Source organism: Salmo salar, chromosome 19 (assembly GCF_965601325.2).
Source record: "Salmo salar chromosome 19, fSalSal1, whole genome shotgun sequence".
NCBI lineage: Eukaryota > Metazoa > Chordata > Actinopteri > Salmoniformes > Salmonidae > Salmo > Salmo salar.
This window is the reverse complement of record NC_138309.1, coordinates 26826714-26846389: the sequence shown is the minus strand read 5'-3', so window position 1 is coordinate 26846389 and position 19676 is coordinate 26826714. Positions and strand designations below refer to the sequence as shown.

At 41.9% G+C, this 19676-nt stretch overlaps 1 protein-coding gene across 3 annotated transcripts in view; it reads right to left on the bottom strand.

The window, feature by feature from the left end:
- Nucleotides 1-19676, bottom strand: part of LOC106578615 (receptor-type tyrosine-protein phosphatase N2) — a 284623-nt gene that overhangs the window by 139106 nt on the left and 125841 nt on the right. For all 3 annotated transcript variants that reach the window (XM_082965664.1, XM_014157619.3, XM_045702162.2), the window contains one exon: nt 13624-13703. In XM_082965664.1, coding sequence (XP_082821790.1) covers nt 13624-13703 — 80 coding nt within the window. The remainder of the gene's footprint in view (nt 1-13623; nt 13704-19676) is intronic.

The window sequence follows — 19676 nt, the reverse complement described above, 5'->3', positions numbered from 1 at the left end:
AAATACCTTGGAGATGGAATTAGCAAACAAACAATGCCAGAGACACTAATCCCTGTCTACAGCAAGATCTTCTAATACACTAGAGCTCAGGCCGGCTGTTGACAGGCGTCTGTTACTGTCTTCAACTTCGCCGATCACAGAGCTGGTGACACAATAAACATGTTTACAGAGCGACACACACACCGCCGTAGTACTAGTAGGATAATACTGGGGAACAATCACAAGGTTGTGTAGGGCAGCCCACGAAATGACTCTTCTTGTCAATTGTATGCAAGAATGTCCTCTGTATTGAATTCAGCATTCTCTGTATTATCTCTCCAACCCCCATTGTCACACCTCTGAGAAGCAGTAACAGTGCATTCGGAAAGTATTCAGACACCTTGACTTTTTCCACATTTTGTTAAGTTACAGCCTTATTCTAAAAATGATTAAATTGTTTGTTTTTTACCCTCATCAATCGACACACAATACCCCATAATGACAAAGCAACAACAAAAACTGAAATATAACATTTACATAAGTATTCAGACCCTTTACTCAGTACTTGGTTGAAGCACCTTGGTCAGCGATTACAGCCTTGAGTCTTCTTGGGTATGACGCTACAAGCTTGGTATACCTGTATTTGGGGAGTTTCTCCCATTCCAGAACCTCTCAAACTCTGTCAGCTACTTTCAGGTCTCTCCAGAGAAGTTAGATCGGGTTCAAGTCCGGGAAGCCACTCTTGTCCCAAAGCCACTCTTATGTTGTCTTGGCTGTGTGCTTAGGGTCATTGTCCTATTGGAAGGTGAACCTTCACCCCAGTCTGAGGTCCTGAGCGCTTTGGAGCAGGTTTTTGTCAAGGACTTCTCTGTACTTGCTCCAATCATCGTTCCCTCAATCCTGACTAGTCTCCCAGTCGCTGACAAATGTCCCAACAGCATGATGCTGCCACCACCATGCTTCACCGTAGGGATGGTGCCAGGTTTCTTCCAGACGTGAAGGTTTGGCATTGAGGCCAAAGAGTTCAATCTTGGTTTCATCAGACCAGAGAATCTTGTTTCTCATGGTCTGAGAGTCCTTTGGTGCCTTTTGGCAAACTCCAAGTGGGCTGCCATGTGCCTTTCACTGAGGAGTGGCTTCTGTCGGGTCACTCTACCATAAAGGCCTGACTGGTGGAGTGCTGCAGAGATGATTGTCCTTCTGGAAGGTTCTCCCATCTCCACAGAGGAACTCTGGAGCTCTGTCAGAGTGACCAATGGGTTCTTGCTCACCTCCCCGATCAAGGCCCTTCTCCCTCAATTGCTCAGTTTGGCCAGGCGGCCAGCTCTAGGAAGAGTCTTTGTGGTTCCAAACGTCTTGCATTTAATGATGTTGGCCACTGTGTTCTTGAGGCCCTTCAATGCTGCAGAAATGTTTTGGTATCCTTTGCCAGATCTGTGCCTTGACACAATCCTGTCTCAGAGCTCTATGGACAATTCCTTCAACCTCTGACATGCACTGTCAACTGTGGGACCTTACAATAGACAGGTGCCTTTCCAAATCATGTCCAATCGCTTTAATTTACCACAGTTGGACTCCAATCAAGTTGGAGAAACATCTCAAGGGTGATCAATGGAAAGAAGATGCACCCAAGCTCAATTTCTAGTCTCATTACAAAGGGTCTGAATAATTACGTAAATAATGTATCCGTTTTTAATTTAGAAATTTGTAAAAATGTCCAAAAAACTGTAGATTGTGTAGATTGAGGGGAAAAAACTATTTAACACACATTACACATACAATGTATTTTTATCTTGCCTTCTCTCCTCTCCTTCTCTTCTCAGGATCGAAGACATGATGTTCTAACACTGGTCTAATGAAAGTCATAGTTTGCATGCCAAATTCCCTAAAAATGCATCCCATTCCCTAAAAAGTCCTCTACTTTGATCAGAGGCCTATGGGCCCTGGTCAAAAGAAGTGAACTGTAAAAAGAATAGGGTGCAGTTTGGGACATAATCACACTGCAAAACCGTAATGTTTTTTTCACTGTAAATAACTGTATAATCAACAGTATCCTACTGTATAAACTGAATACAGTAGATTACCGTAAATTACATTGTGGCAAAATATTCATATTTGATGTATTTAGGACTTTACCATAATGATTGATGTATTTCGGACATTACCATAAAATATACTACGTAAAATACAGCAGCAGTTCACTTACTGTATTTTGGAATGTTCAAAATAGAATGCCACACAGACCACAAGGTCAACTAAATCAAAGCACATCCACTAAAGCAGGGATGGCCAACTAGACTCAGCCATGGGACGTTTTCTTGTCAAAGCGTATGGTCGGAGGGCCAGAACACAATTACAATCATTGTACACTGAACATTTACCACAACTAAGCCCAGAAAGAGATGTATTTGAAAATAACAATCATTTCATAACTTGATTACATTGAGACGTGATCACGTCTCTTTTTTTATTTATGGGAATACTTGGTAAACAGATTTCCTGAATGAAACTCCCACATAATTAGCCACCCGTTAGTAAGAGTGCTGTACCAATTTGACTGATATGTGGTACCACTGCACCATCAAATAAATGTGTATAGGGGACATATTGGAGTGCAGCAAGTCTTAAAGTAACTCTCTGTTGAAAATCTCGCTTTAAAAAGTAGTGACGTTCAAACGAAGCTTCCTGAAGCATTGAGGTTTTCTAGCTGATTGTGTTGAAAATATTGTAGGTTCATTACTCGAGGCTTTGAAAAACACAGTGTACACTAGTGGCACCTACTGCTCAAAATAATTCAGAGCAGCCAAATTGCTATAGATGACGTCCCACACCCCGTACTGCATGCGCAGTGTAGCCTTTTTGTCTTCGACCAATACCAAACCAATGAGGTGGTAACGAAGCTTCTGATGTCATTGATCACGTGCTTCTGATAAAGTGATACAGGCATCAGCACACTGCTTCGAAGTATACTGCTTAGCGATTTCGACTCATGCCTCGGAGCTCCGGGCAACGTTACATCACTATTTAAAAGGTCCAGTTGCTGTTAATTCATATCCAAATAATATTGTTGACTCATCCTATATTCATATTTGTGGCCAAAGCATAAATTGGGGAAAAACACTTACAAACCCTTCCTCAAACTCAAACTGCCCACACTAATTTGTTGTTGGTGAACGCCCATACCATTCCAACACAGAAAAGCTGCTTTTTAACATAATTGTTTTGGGGAAAGGAAAACTATTTCACTCATATTGTAAATAATTATCAGTCATATTTCATAGAAATCTGGAAACACTGGATGGTTACTTTAAACGTTTAATGGTTGAGTAGGATTTACCATGTCCTTTGGTCTGTTTTTTGTTGTTGTAGTAACTGTTAGGAAGCCTTTGTTATGGCATCTAGAAGTGCAAGTGATATATAATACCAAAATGTGGTCATTTAAATAACACACTTCTGGAGGACATAACAAAGGCTTCCAAACTGGCATTCATTGATATGCCGTAATCAGGGGCGGAAAACCCGGGGGGGACGGGGGGGACACGACCCCCCCATCCTGGGAAAAATATGATTTGTCCCCCCCAATATATCACTGAAACATAACTATGTAATTTAAATAATATTAATAATACGCAATGAAAGCAATTGTGCTGATTATAGACACTTAATAGCGCGTTTTTAAGTTTCAAAAGATTGCGACCACCCCGCCCTTTGCCTCACAATGGTTTGATCCACTGCCAGTTCCTTAGCTTGCTACGTAACTGCCGTGAGGTTCATCCAGTCAATCGCGCACACACACACTAGCTGAATATGCAGAGCTAGCGCGCAAATATTAACTATTAAGCTAGCTAGTACCTATTCCATTTATGTGGCGTCGTCAAAGATGGAATCAGCATGCAGATGATGTAAGTTAGTGCTTCAAAGTCGCTGTGATAAGGTTAGCGATAAACTGAAGTCCAAACTGAACAGAACTACACTCTCTTCTACCATTGTCTTAAATATATTTAACGGTCTCGTTGCAAAAGCTAAATTGTCGCAAGGGAACTTTTATTTATTTATTTTATTTCACCTTTATTTAACCCGGGTAGCAAAGATTATAGCAAACACCACTGAAACTGAATTGGTGCTCGCTAGCTTTGCAAATTCAGCTATTGTTGGAAGCCAGCCAATATGAAACAAACTATTAAAATTACAAAAAGTTGCAGCATATGTTGTGTAAATGGTGAACTCATACAGCTGTCAACTCTTGTCATTTTAATCCATTTCACATTTGCTAGCTACCTTTTAGATCGAAGCCCATATAGAATGATTGAAGATGATAGAAGCCCATCTCCTACTGTAAATAACCTACACACTGTGTGTGTAGCCAGCCAGCCAGCCAGGTAGAAAAATGGCAGAAAAATAAAAGACGGACATCAGAGTATTTTTCAATACACCAAAACGCATAGTAAGAACCCTAGTAGCCTAATATCTCAAAGACTAGTTGATAAAATGTTCATAAGAAAGAAATGAAATTCTAATGGAAATGTTTCACAATGATGTCATTAGGCAGAGCAGGCAACAGATGGCACACAGACAGCAGAGTTGGGAACAGATATGCAGGGACAGACTGGCAGAGACAGGGAGTCTCAGGTAAGTTTGTTGAGTCTTTGTTTGGCAACATTATGAAAGGTTCTCCATTTTTTTAACTTATAAAATAGGAACATAATTGGAAAATGCCATGGATACCCCCACTCTCAACTTAAACTGGTGACTGAACTAAGATTTGTTAAAGGCAATGGTATTGCTGTTGTGATTAGTTGTGTAGTTTTGGGTACCGGTAGTTAGGAGTACGGCAAACACCTTATTTCTTTGGTTCCTCAATATACATTTACCATATTACAATGTAGGCTATGTGTTACAGCACTACTTGTGGTGTCCCCCTCAGGAATTGCTCTTGAGAAAATTTCATGTAATTGTCCCCTCCAAAGTGGATATCAGATTTTCGCCCCTGGCCGTAATATGTAAATACATTACCTAGCTGCCAAGCTGTTTGCACCAATCCCATCTAAATACTGTCAAATACAACCCCTATCTCCCCTCAATGAATTGAATTAATTAATTAATTACAGTTACCCTAATAGCATTACAGTAATGCATTGTACAGTAAGTTACAGGCAGCCAGTAAGTTGTCATAAAAACAATGGGAAAAAATATAACAGTAACAGTATTGGATACTGTAAAATATGGTACGGTAACACACTGTACCATTTTTTATGGTAACTTACAGGCAACTGGCTTCCTGTAAGTTACCGTAAAAACAACAGGAAAGGGTTTACAGGGCATACTCTGCAGTCTCTAGGCAAAGGGATTGATTCTCAGTTCAGTCTGGATACCAGGGAGAGTGAACTGACCACTCACTAAAATTAGACAGCTTATAAACTGACAGCCTTTACAGTTGGTGCTTTAATAGAGTATGTGAGTATATTATGCTGACGTGCCTCGGCTGGAGTCGAGGGGGTTAGCATGGAGAATTTACAAGCGAGAGTAGACTTAATCCCCTGATATGAGAGATCAACGCTCGTAGCTGAAGTTTCTCTTACCCTGCAGCTATTGGAACGTGCGCGGGCGCCCCATACACAAAAATTATTGTCACTCAATCCCATGACCATAAACATAGATGAGATGGATATTGCAACGATCACCATGTATAAATGGGAAATGGAGAGGTGATATGTGTCATATCGCGTAACCGTCAACAGTGTGTTGCATTGTGTGAGTGTGTGTGTGTGTGTGTGTGTGGCTCCTGGAAGAGGTGATGCGAGAAGGCCTTTGAGTGCTGCCTGGACTGACAGGTGACGGTAACACGGTAGAGAGAACAGACACACACACACGCTGCCTGGGGGACTGATGGAGATGAGAGCGAGGAAGATTTTGATCACCACACTGAGGCCACTCAACCAGAGAGGGCAGACAAAGATCACACACACACAGACACACACACACACACACACACACACACACACACACACACACACACACACACACACACACACACACACACACACACACACACACACACACACACACACACACATACACATACACAGAGCGACAAAGACACAGAGACAGAGAGACAGAGATAAAAGTGATCTCTAACCTCTGTGCTCATTGATACAGATGTTAAAACATGAACACAGACACAAAGACACACACGCACACACACACACATCCATTTCTCCAGCCGTTACTGTTAGTGTCTGGGGGAGCAGGAGATAAATCCCATTACTTTGTGTGAAGAGCCTAGGTAATTATGTTTGGCATTTTGACAAGTGTTTGTTGGACTGAAGGTCAGCTCTGCGTGGAGAGAAGAGGGAAACCAGCGTTCTATGAAACCCATAGATATAAAACACAGATATTCTCCATTGGTGATCTATGCTAATCTGCTCGGCTGGAGAGAAGACAGAGACCAGCATTCTATAGTGTGGCTGTTATAAATATATGTGTGTGTGGATATCTCTTCCTGACTGAGGGGAACGCAGTGTCTCAGTCTCTCTACATTAAAATTTTATCTAAATTATTTATATATGAATTAGATCTCAGCCTATTGTCTCTCTCCCCCTCACTGCATCTCCCTCCCCCTCTCCCTCTCCAGATCTGCTCCAGATGGCCCCGGCTGCTGGCCCCTTTCAGTCCAGAGGATCACAGCTCATTGACCAGGGCTGTGGTTCTCACGGCCTGGAGCCCGGGGCACCCTGCTGGGCCCCTGGGGTCGACCAGCCATGACAGTCCAAACAAAGGTGTGCCTCACCCCCAGCCCACCAGCCTACACATCCTCCACACAGCCACCCATCCTTGACCACAGAGTGTGGACAGTGCATCCCGATCACTGTCTGAGCTTCATAAGGGGGCGAATGCAATTAGTGTGATATGTTAGTGGTTGGAAGAGAAACATATACTTGGTAGACCTAATAGAATAGAATAGTGTGCCATACTTATACATGATGTCATTGACAAGATTTGCCAATAGAATGCTGTGAAGCAATCTGTCCAGAGTAAGCAACAACAACAAAAATGAAGCATCATCAACTGCATATCCAATGATAAGCTGAAATAAATGGAAGATGACGCAAATTGCTTTAAAAAACAGACAACATTTTATTTTTCAGATGTTTCACAAATGCATGTAAATGTTTTTAACACTGGATGAATGATCTCGGTTCACATACAGTAATTGCTCTAAGGAAACAAAAAACAAACCACGCATGTTTCCACCTATCCAGTTACTGTACACAGAAGAATCAAAAAAGGAGGGAAAATGAGAGGGGTATTACATTTCCCGTGGCTAAAGAAATGTTGGTTAGCAGTGAGCGTAACCAATTTTGACAGAACCAATTTCCCAAGTGAACGTGATTTACATGTTTGCAGAGCAGTCTGATGTATACAGCTTTTCACCACATTCAGAACCTCATTCGATCAGAGAGAGAGAATAAGGAGAGAGAGAGAGAGAGAGAGAGAGAGAGAGAGAGAGAGAGCATGAGCGAATAAAGGAGCAAAAAGAAAGTGTCTTTAATGACACATTGCAACATTGTTTTTTACAGCTTGGTCGGCACGTCATCAAAAATTGAATAAATCATTTCCCGCACACGCGCACGCGCACGCACACACACACACACACACACACACACACACACACACACACACACACACACACACACACACACACACACACACACACACACACACACACACACACACACACACACACACACACACACACACACACACACACAATAGCCTAGTAGTTTTGATAAAGCAGCCGCCTTATCTTTTGTTTTCTAGCCATGCAGGGATTAGTGAGCACAGGTCTTTGTCCACCAGTTTTCCAGTTGAGCAGAACACAAGAGCTCCTAGTAGTTCTTACCTTCACTAATACAGTGAAACCTACCATCATGCTTTTCACTCCTTATTCTACCAGTAACAACCCATAGCCAAATGATGGCAATACTTTCGTTGAGGTAGCAAATCTCCTCTGGTCAAAAGTAGTGCACTATATAGGGAATAGGGTTCCATTTGGGATGCACACTTTGCTTTTCAATGGGATCTCTACCGATAAGAAGGATTTTCAATGGGACCTTTCTCTCCCTATAGATGGCTTTTCAATTAGATATGTGACCCGTTTCAGGAAACTAGGGTCATTACTTCACAGGAGAGCCGTTTGAACATACTTTTTTTATTTTTATCAAAATGCGTTATTTGGCAGAAATGCCTTCTCAAACATGTGAACTTTCATGTGCCTTAACAAACTTGTATGTCATCTGTAAATACGAATAAACGTAAATTACGAGCCTAGTTGGTTTAGCCACAGAAAAAGCCGTCAATCTTCCCGCTAGTCATGATTGGCTGAGATAATGAGTGGGCTGGACATGCCGAGAGATTAGTTTAGATTGGTCTGCCATATAGCACGCTTCTGTCTATTTGAGCTGGTCAGTATGTGTAGGTAATCCTGTCTGACGCTGCTTTTTTATGTATTGCATAGTAAAACTGCAGAAGCCTAATGTCAAATTAAAGTGTACTGTTAGCTAGCTAATGTTAGCTGGCTCACTAGCTAACGTTACGTGTATGCTCTCCACTTTCTGGAGGATCGAGTTTTGAAATCAGTAGAATTCGAGTAGGATAGCTAAGGAGATGGAGAAAACATCTGTCTCCGTATTACATCTTCAAACTAAGGGCAACCATGGCAAATGACAGGAGACGCGTACATCCATTATGTATACGGGTAAGATAGTCTAGCTAGCCACATTTTCAGATATTACACATTTCTAATTTCGACAGAAAGTGGATTCATTTCAAGTTAAAGTGTACTGTTAGCTAGGGAACGTTAGCTGGCTGGCTCGCTAGCTAGCATTGCGTGTATGAAATTATTATTTGTATTTCAGAGCCATTTTCTTGACTGGTTATAGCCTAATGTTTGCTAGCTAACATTGAACGTGGTTGATTAGCTACCTGCAGATTCATGCAGGGTAGTAACATCCTGAGTTGGGATTATGGTTCTTTGTTTAGCTAGCTATCTAGCAAGCTACATGCCTTAACAAAAGACTCCACTACGCAAGTATCAATTTCAATAGAATGTCACTGCAACAACTGTTGATAGACATACTAGCTGGTAAATATGATCTGTCTATCTACTCCGATTTTAAACTGATTTAGTAGAAAGATATCAAAACACCTCACTCACATAGATGTATAATGTAATAAATAAACCTTATTCAATGTAAATGATTAATGTAAATGTATGTCATAACATGTAAAGGTGAAGAAATGTATTTAAATGAATAGAGCCACAGTTGCAAGTTTAAGACCTTCACAAAGCCATGGAAAAATGTATGCATTTAAATGGAGCTATCTTTGACACAGGTCTATTCTCCCAATCAATGTGAGCTTGCTCTCTTCTGATTCTTTCCACTAAAAAGGGGTTTCTATAGATGGTTGGTTGTTTAGCAACAAAACTGACAGGTGTACAACTACTCAGCAAAACAGATCGGGTTGGCTTAGACTGTTGACGACATGTAAACTATATTTTGTCTCCAAATGTTTATTGGAAACAAATTAATTTGCACAATGAGCACTTGTCTCTCAAATACATCGTTACAGTTGTTGGTTAGCTAGCTAGCGAATGTTGACGTCAGTCTAAACACCTCAAAACAAGACATGGTATCAATAACATGATACAACCAGCTGAAACGAGCCACCCACGATTCCCCACATGGCATCTTCTTGTCATTATTGCTAGCTATCTGACAGTTCAGAACCATAACGCAAGCCTTCTGGCCAAATCAATAAGCACGCATACTTTTTGTGACGTTGTCAGTTGACAACAGAATGCTTTTTAAAAGAAATACTCAGTATAGAGCTAAACTAAAGGAACACTTTACAGTCAATGGTCAACACACAATGAGGCCAAGGGTTTGATGTGTGTGTGTGTGTGTGTGTGTGTGTGTGTGTGTGTGTGTGTGTGTGTGTGGTGTGTGTGTGTGTGTGTGTGTGTGTGTGTGTGTGTGTGTGTGTGTGTGTGTGTGTGTGTGTGTGTGTGCATGCGTATGTGCGTGTGAGTGACAAGTTCATCATGCGGCCATGTTGTTCATGCACAGTCACACAGAGGTCAAAGGTAATCCAGCTTTACCCAGGAGGCCGAGTGATTTGGCTGTCAGTTTGTGTTTCACATTCAACCCAGAGCATCTTCATTTTACTTCTGAAGTACCACAGTATGAGTATTATAGGTATAAAACATTCTGGAAAATAATTTATAATAATGCAGAATAATATAATTTCAGTGCATTCGGAAAGTATTCAGACCACTTTACTTTTTCCACATTTTTCCACATTTTACTTTCCAACAGGACAACTACTCTAAGCACACAGCCAAGACAACGCAAGGAGTGGCTTCGGGACAAGTCTCTGAATGTCCATGAGTGGCCCAGCCAGAGCCTGGACTTGAACCTGATCGAACATCTCTGGAAAGACCTGAAAATAGCTGTGCAGCAACGCTCCTCATCCAACCTGACAGAGCTTGAGAGGATCTGCAGAGAAGAATGGAAGAAACTCCTCAAATACAGGTGTGCCAAGCTTGTACTGTCATACCCAAGAAGACTCGAGGCTGTAATCGCTGCCAAAGGTGCTTCAACAAAGTACTGAGTAAAGGGTCTGAATACTTAAGTAAATGTGATATTTCCATTTTGTATTTTTAGTAACTTGGGGTCTGTGTACCCACATCCATACTCACACATGCAGTCAGAGCCGGCACTAGCCTTTTAGGGGCCCTAAGATGAAATCTTTTTTAGTTAATTTCCTGCAGTTCTTGCCATGGGATGTAGAGAAAATGTTGCAGTTTTAAAGAAAGTTTTCTGCAATTTTACACATTTCGCCATAGGTTGGAGAGAAATGTTGGCGTTTTTTAATATGATATCTGAGTGACAGTGATTAACAAAATCAATGAGGGCCCCCCAGTCGGTAATTTCACCATGATTACTACAAGTTCAGATAGCTGGCTAAACTAATTTCCCAACCTACAATTTATTTTGCTGACATGGGGTAATTGAGTGGCTTTCTGTGACTGACATAAGAGAAAACTGCTGACAAACAAATTTCAAAATTGCACCTTGTTTATTCTACTATTCTAACTCTCAACAATATGTTTAGACCCTGACTGAGTTCCCAATTATTTCAATTTTGTCATTTTTGGAAAGTGATCCACGGGCCTACAAAAGGGGCGGGCGGGGGGGGGGGGGGGGGGCAGTTGCACATCCCTGTACTATGCATTGCTCAACTGAAACAGTGTGACTGTCTAAGAGGGATATGTAAGTATTCCTCCTGACAGTGTAAAAGACATGCTGCTTGCTTAGTGAGTACCACTTCCTCTTGATTCGGCCCATACCTGGCGTGAACTTCCAACCTCTGCCTTGCTAGTACACGTAACCGCCCTCCCTCAAGTGTCTTAGCTGATCGCGCCACCCGAAAAAGCTACCTAAAGAGGCAACGCAAGCGGGACAGTTAAGGCTGAGGAGTAGTTTCACACATACCCCATGTGTTACACCCTGCACCTCTCAGTCAGTCATTGGTATTCTGGTCGGCTGGATTCATAATTTATCAATAGTGGTCAGGATGCTGATCATCTCAACCGAGTACTCAACCGAGTACTGATAGACGTACCCATAGGGGTCTACAGCACTAGAATCGGGGAGTAACTGTTATTCTGGTGCTTGCACAATCACAGCTTCGATACACATGTAACACCAACCAATCCAGACACCTTTCCATCATCTTTCATACATCTTTAAGTCTCAAGTCACACACAACTCAAGCCCCGAACCCACCCCATTACAGAAAAACACGTGATCTTATGTGAAGTTAATGTGATAACATGTGACAACATGTATAAGCAACATGTGATAACATGAAACTACACGTGAAAACATGATCTCGTGAAATAAATGTGACAACGTGGGGATGCAACATTTCAAGTGTTTCACAATTGCAATTCAACATGTAAGAGTTATATTTTCACATGTAAAAGTTTGTCACATGTGAAAAGGTGGTACTAACATGTAAACTCTAAATTTAATACAACATATGGTTTCACAGGTGAACAACTGACCGCACATGTGAAAACAGTTTTTTCTGCAAATTTAACTTTTTTGTTTTGTAAGGGAATGAAAATGACATGGGGGTTTTCAAGTAAGTGGTACTCTGTTCAGCTAAAATAGTGTAAACAAATCTTTAATCAATGAGAATATGATTATATTTAACATGATCACTTAGTATTGACTTTTCAATATGAACCCATCAGAGATTTGAGCTCCCAACCTCTGGATTTAGGGTACACTGATCTTTCTGCAGCGCTGCAAAGTCTATAGCATTTCTCTACACATTTATCACCCATAATACATCTCTGCACTTAGAAAAAGTGTGCCATCTGCACTTCTAGTTTAGTTGTCCATTAATCTGACTTATTCTCTCATCATTGATTTCATTAGCAATTTTAGGGTTGAACATTAATTAGCGTACACATACACTATGTCATCACGTATGTCAAAGTGTGTCAAATATGTCATTTGAAAAACACTGTGACCGCGTGACATTCTGGGGAGATCGTAAGTGCTGATTTTTTTTTGTTGCAGGACATCACCTGTGAAATCTCATATGAAAAAAACTGTGAAATGTGTGAATATTTGAATTCACATGTGAAAGGTTATGTGATCACATTTGAAAATCCACATGTGGAACTTCATGTAAAAAAATCATTGCATGTGAAGTGTTCCAAAAACACATGGTTTCACATGGTTTTTCCGTAAGGGCCTTGTTCCTATTTCCTAGTGTTGTTGTAGCATCTCTGTAAATGGATAGGACAGAAACCAAACACTATATACCACCCAATAATACAACAGGAGGAGAGTGGTGCCAAATTCCACTGAATGAAACAACAGCCCATTTTAGCCAATATAAAAAGGCTCCATGTGGTTTGTGTTAGTGTTGTTACTGTTGTTGTTCCAACACCAATGTTATTGACTGTTGGACTGTTGCTCGCTGCTTCTCAAAGTCATTTCCAACCGAAGCAAGGGCGACACACTCCCTTGTTGATCAAGTTCAGACAATGCCAGCGGTGCGGTGTAGTGCGGTGCGGGAGCGATGCATACTGAAATAGCACATCCTTTTTTTCCGCTCTCATCATGACACCTTTCTATCAGACCACATCAAACTGCCTGGCTTTACGAAGGCGAGCTTGTCTGAGCCTGTCCGTCAGTCTAGCGGATGTGTGAGGAGAGCAGATGAAGCCCATCCAGGGTCACACTCTACATCCCAAATGGCACCCTATTCCCTATATAGTGCACTCCTTTTGACCAGAGAGTGCACTAAATAGGGAATAGGCTGCCATTTGGGCCACAGCCTATGTATCTCAGTAGGAAGCGCTTGTCATCCTGTGTGAAACACAAACATGACAAAATGTTTGTGCGAATCAACGATCAACTCTGCTTTGAGACTATCAGAGGTTTTACTGTATCTTCCCTCGATGGTGAAACCAATAAATGATGATGAGCACGATATAGGTAATGATTGGTGGGTGGATTTGGAAGGATATCGACTGGTGTAAATGAGCGAGAGTGGTCATACCTGCAATGTGGGCCAGATCTGCAGTGCTGACATTATGAGGGTTGGAGCCCACCCTGAAGGTCACAGCTGGACCCAGCACTCTGAAATATAGAAGCAAAAGAGGAAAAGCTAGCTACACCCCAAACTCAGTTTTCTTCAATTCAACCGCAGACCGAGGTAGAAAAAGACTGAGAGACAGAGGACTAGAGAGTAGAGATAGACAGAGTGAATCCCTGAGAGCTTCAGCTACCAGCAAGCTTCAAATCGTCTCACATCTTTAATAGCAGCCAGTGGAGGGGGGCTGTTTTCTCTTTCTGTTTGAATTTGAACAAAACACCAAACATGAAAGTGTGGCACTGTACTGCAGCTGAGAACCTTCGCTTTGCCCCTCTGGCTACCCGTCTATTTGCCCCCTATGTCCCCACTGTCTAGCTAGTAAACTGAACACACTCCTCGCTCTCCAATGCAGTATACATGTTTAACTACGCTAATCATGGCCAAAATAGAAACTAACCAGACTGGACAGGATGAAGAAACTCCCTACAGTCATGGTAAAAAAAAAATATATCTACAGAAGCATATCCCCAACTTCAGCAACAATCACAGCAGAGAAAAATCCTTCTCTGAGACCAATAGGCAGAAAGCCAACAGCAATTGGTAAAATAAAGTATATTCTGCAGAGTTTAATGGTGGTGTGACAAACTTAGGTCTAAGCCACAAGCCAGGGGATTGTTGGATTGCAATACATTTTAAATACTATGGTACTAAGGTATTTTACATCTTGCCAGGGAGAAAACCTTTCACCTGATTACAATATTATGCTTCACAAGCCATTGAATCGAAACTGTATTGCAAAAAGAGGTATCACAGTATTCACAATACAGTTTTTTCTCCCAGCCTTACTGCCCTATATAGTACCTTAGTACCTTTGATTCTATCTAGAACATAAAAGGGTTCTTTGGCTGTCCCCATCTGAGTACCCTTTCAAGAACTCTTTTTGATTCCAGGTAGAACCCGTTTAAGTTCCATGTAGAAGTTAAATTCCTTTCCACAGAGGGTTGTACATGGAACTCAAAATAGTTCAACCAAAAAGGGTTATCCTATGGGGACAGCTGAAGAACCCTTTAGGAACCCTTTTTTTTGAAAGAGTGTAGAGCAGTGGTTGAGGGGAAAAGTCAGAATCCCAGGAAGAGTGAGGTGTGAAGGGGCATCATTAGGTGAAGTGACACCACGCCTCCCCAATACGACCCTCATAAACCACCTTTATTCAGACTGCATCCCAGATGGCCTCCTATTCCCTACATACTGCACTACTCTTGTCCGGAACCCTATGGGCCCTGTTCAAAAGTAGTGCACTACATAGGGAATAGAGTGCCATTTGGGATGAATTTTAAGTCATTTTTCACCCGTTGTGTTTGGCCTTGGAAGTCTAGTTACTTCCAGCCTCAGTGTATAAACTGGGGGGAGATCCATCATCACACTGCCAGCCTCCTGTAACCCAGCCTGAGAGAAAACTATCCGTCACAGCCACCATCGGAGACATGGGTTGCGTCTCAAATAGCACCCTAATCCCTATATAGTGCGCACCTTCACTATATAGGGAATAGTGTGCCTTTTTTGATGCAATCATGGACATAGTTTTGAATGAGCATTGAATTAGCAACTTTCCTCACTGTTACCTCCTTTTGTCAAAGAGAAAAATGCTTCCGTTTAATGCCTTCCAGGGTTCAACATTAACGCTTGTCCACTTGCAAGTAAAACAAATTGTCGGACAAGCAGATTATAGATTTAAGTTGTCCAAATGGCCACAACTGCAGGATATATAATACTTGGGATCAGAGACCAGCAGCCTTCCATTGTCAATACCAGTCATAATAATGCATTTTATTTTGTGAAGTGGTTCCTTGCATGATACAACACAACTTTCTGTCACCGTTTTGGCATTTTTATTTTTGGACAAGTGACTGAGCTTTATGACATGTAAAAAATCTGTCCTACTTGTCTGATGGACAACCCAGCTAACAACAAAGGTTCCCACAACTTTAGAGAATGTTCCCTTAAGAGTGTCATTAGGTCACTAACTAAAGTCTTCACAGGAATGTTCCCGTAACGTCCAAGGAATATTTCCAAGAGACCATTCGCTTAATGTCAAATAGATCATACCCAGAATGTGGTTGTTCTAGACATGTTTCTTGAGAATGTAGCAAAAGCATTCATGTACTAGTTTTCGGTGGGTTAGGAGAATATTCCATCAACATCCCACCACAGAACATGGCTGCCATGTTCTCAGAACATAAGTTATTAATGTTCTAGAGATGTCTACTGACGTTTCATGGGAATGTTGAGAAACCATTTGTGCCCCCCATAAAAAAATTATTACAGATCACGTCTTGTTACCGAGCTAATTAAGGCCCTGATTGGTGAACCACTGATCCATTCACAGCTCTTTTTGTCTGTTGGCAAGGTTAGGGATATTCACACACACAGTGCTTTTAAGACACAGTGTTTCAAATTTACATGATTACATTGTGCATGCTCAATTATTTAGCAATCGTTACTCAATATGTCCTCACCTGGGATTTGAACTCACAACCTCTTGGTTCACGGCAGTCCGATCGTCATGCTACGACCATGTCCGTGTAAGGAATATTCTCCTAACCCTCTGGACACAGGAATGTTCTTGCAACATTCTCATGAAACATGTCTAGAACATTAAAATCTTATATTCTGAGAACATGGCAACCATGTTCTGTGCACGTTCGGTGGAACGTTGATGGAATATTCTCTTAACTCTCAGAAAACTGGACGCATGAATGTTCTTGCAACGTCCCATAACATGTCTACTTCACCTGACTTCTGTTTGCTTTGTCAAATGTTAATATTTTCACAATCTGTCCCACATTCTTCCTGGTGCCCATGGTCTGCCAGGAATCTACGTAGATGCATCTCAAATGAAACAGTTGTGTTTTTCATCCTAAAATAATTGTCGAAATAGACTCTGGGAAAAAACAGTACTTCATGGTGATTGAGTTGGATAAGTTATCTATCAAAACTCTGCTGGTGTTCTGTGTAACTGAATGGGGTTTATAAGCTCAGTGCTCATATTAGCTCAGTTGAGGGAAGTGTGTTTGTGTTTGTTTATGCACGTGTTCGTCCGCATGTCTGCGTGTACACGTGTTCGCGCTTGTGCATACATTGGTGTGTGTGTCAAATCAAATGTTATTTGTCACATGCGCCGAATACAACAGGTGTAGACCTTACAGTGAAATGCTTACTTACAAGTCCAACAATGCAGTTAAGGAAATATCTAAATAAGCTAACATTTTAAAAAAGGAACACAATGAAATAAAAATAACGAGGCTATATACAGGGGTATGGGGGTACAGTCAATGTATGGGGGTACAGGTTAGTCGTGTGTGTGTGTGTGTGTGTGTGTGTGTGTGTGTGTGTGTGTGTGTGTGTGTGTGTGTGTGTGTGTGTGTGTGTGTGTGTGTGTGTGTGTGTGTGTGTGTGTGTGTGTGTGTGTGTTGGGTGGGTCCATCAGTTCACCAGGTTCAGTTCAGTTCAGCGTACCTCAGTGTCTGAGGAGGCCACTCCCCCTAGTGTATATGTTCAGCAAACCATTTACGTCATCTCTGTAGAGCAAAGAACATCAGAATAGGCAAAGTAAAGTGCTGTTTTTATACTTTTTACATAACAGTATCCAATGTAGAAACTTAAATCCATCCAAAACAAGCACCCCGAAGCTAAACCACCTCATTTGTATTATGATAATCTTTTCATATGGCTCGTATTCTCTCCTCTATGGAGTATCTCTTTTCACCTCATTCAATCTCATGCCGTACACATACAGAGAGAGAAGCTTGAAATTGTGCACTACGTAGGCAATAGGGTTCCATTTAGGACGTAACTGTGGTGTCAGTGTGTTCTGACCCTCACTAGCAGCCAGAGTTGGCTCACATCGAGACGGGTGCTTTCATAGTCTCACCTGCTGAGCATTCTGGAGAGAAACACAATGAGCTCCGGCTCACATCACAGGCAAACAGACGCCCATCATTACTCAATAAATATGCTTCTAACACAGCGCATTTAGTCCAAAAGGAGGGAAAAACAGTGCAGACAAAGGATACATTAGCAGGCATCTATATCTCTGTATATCGGTCTCCTGGAACAGAATAGATAGGAGCTAGCTATCATCTCGGTGTGGTATAATAGAGCCAGTCTGGACAGAGATGCACGACTCAACCTCATAAAACCTCGGCACACACAATGCAGCCAGCCATGTCAATGACTCCCCTTTAGAGAGCAAAATTATTAATTTGGAACTGTTTCTAAAATCAAGAGTATTGCAAAAATATAAATGCAAGATGTAAAGTGTCCCATGTTTCATGAGCTGAAATAAAAGATCCCAGAAATGTTCCATATGCAAAAAAAGCTTATTTCTCTCAAATTGTGAGCAAAAATGTGTTTCCATCCCTGTTAGTGAGCATTTCTCCTTTGCCAAGATAATCCATCCACCTGACAGGTGTGGCATATCAAGAAGCTGGTTAAACAGCTTGATCATTACACAGGTGCACCTTGTGCTGGGGACAATAAAAGGCCACTCTAAAATGTGCAGTTTTGTCACATAACACAATGCCAAAGATGTATCAAGTTATGAAGGAGCATGCAATTGGAATGGAATGGTGACTGCAGGAATGTCCACCAGATCACATCCACAGACCACGTGTAACCACACCAGCCCAGGACTTCCACATCCAGCTTCTTCACCTGCGGGATCATCTGAGACCAGCCACCCTGACAGCTGATGAATACTGAGTATTTCTGTCTGTAATAAAGCCCTTTTGTGGAGAAAAACTCATACTAACTGGCTGGGCTTGGCTCCCGAGTGGGTGGGCCTATGCCCTCCCTGGCCCACCCATGGCTGCGCCCCTGCCCAGTCATGTGAAATCCACAGATTAGGGCTTAATGAATGCATTTCAATTGACTGATTTCCTTACATGAACTGTAACTCTAAAATAATTGAAATTGTTGCATGTTGCGTTTATATTTTTGTTCAGTATATACATATATATATATATATATATATACATATATATATATACATATATATACATATATATATATACATACATATACATATACATATATATATATCTGAATGAAAGAAATAATCTTATTAAATACTTTTTTCTTTACATAGTTGAATGTGCTGACAACAAAATCACACAAAAATAATCAATGGAAATCCAATTTATCAACCCATGGAGGTCTGGATTTGGAGTCACACTCAAAATGAAAGTGGAAAACCACACTACAGGCTGATACAACTTTGATGTAATGTCCTTAAAACAAGTCAAAATGAGGCTCAGTAGTGTGTGTGGCCTCCACGTGCCTGTATGACCTCCCTACAACGCCTGGGCATGCTCCTGATGAGGTGGCGGATGGTCTCCTGAGGGATCTCCTCCCAGACCTGGACTAAAGCATCCGCCAACTCCTGGACAGTCTGTGGTGCAACGTGGCGTTGGTGGATGGAGCGAGACATGATGTCCCAGATGTGCTCAATTGGATTCAGGTCTGGGGAACGGGCGGGCCAGTCCATAGCATCAATGTCTTCCTCTTGCAGGACCTGCTGACACACCCCAGCAACATTGTCTTGCTTGCAAGCATTGTCTTGCATTAGGAGGAACCCAGGGCCAACCGCACCGGCATATGGTCTCACAAGGGGTCTGAGGATCTCATATTGGTACCTAATGGCGGTCAGGCTACCTCTAGCGAGCACATTGAGGGCTATGCGGACCCCCAAAGAAATGCCACCCCACACCATGACTGACCCACCGCCAAACCGGTCATGCTGGAGGATATTGCAGGCAGCAGAACGTTCTCCACGGCGTCTCCAGACTGTCACGTCTGTCACATGTGCTCAGTGTGAACCTGCTTTCATCTGTGAAGAGCACAGGGCGCCAGTGGCGAATTTGCCAATCTTGGTGCTCTCTGGCAAATGCCAAACGTCCTGCACGGTGTTGGGCTGTAAGCACAACCCCCACCTGTGGACGTCGGGCCCTCATACCACC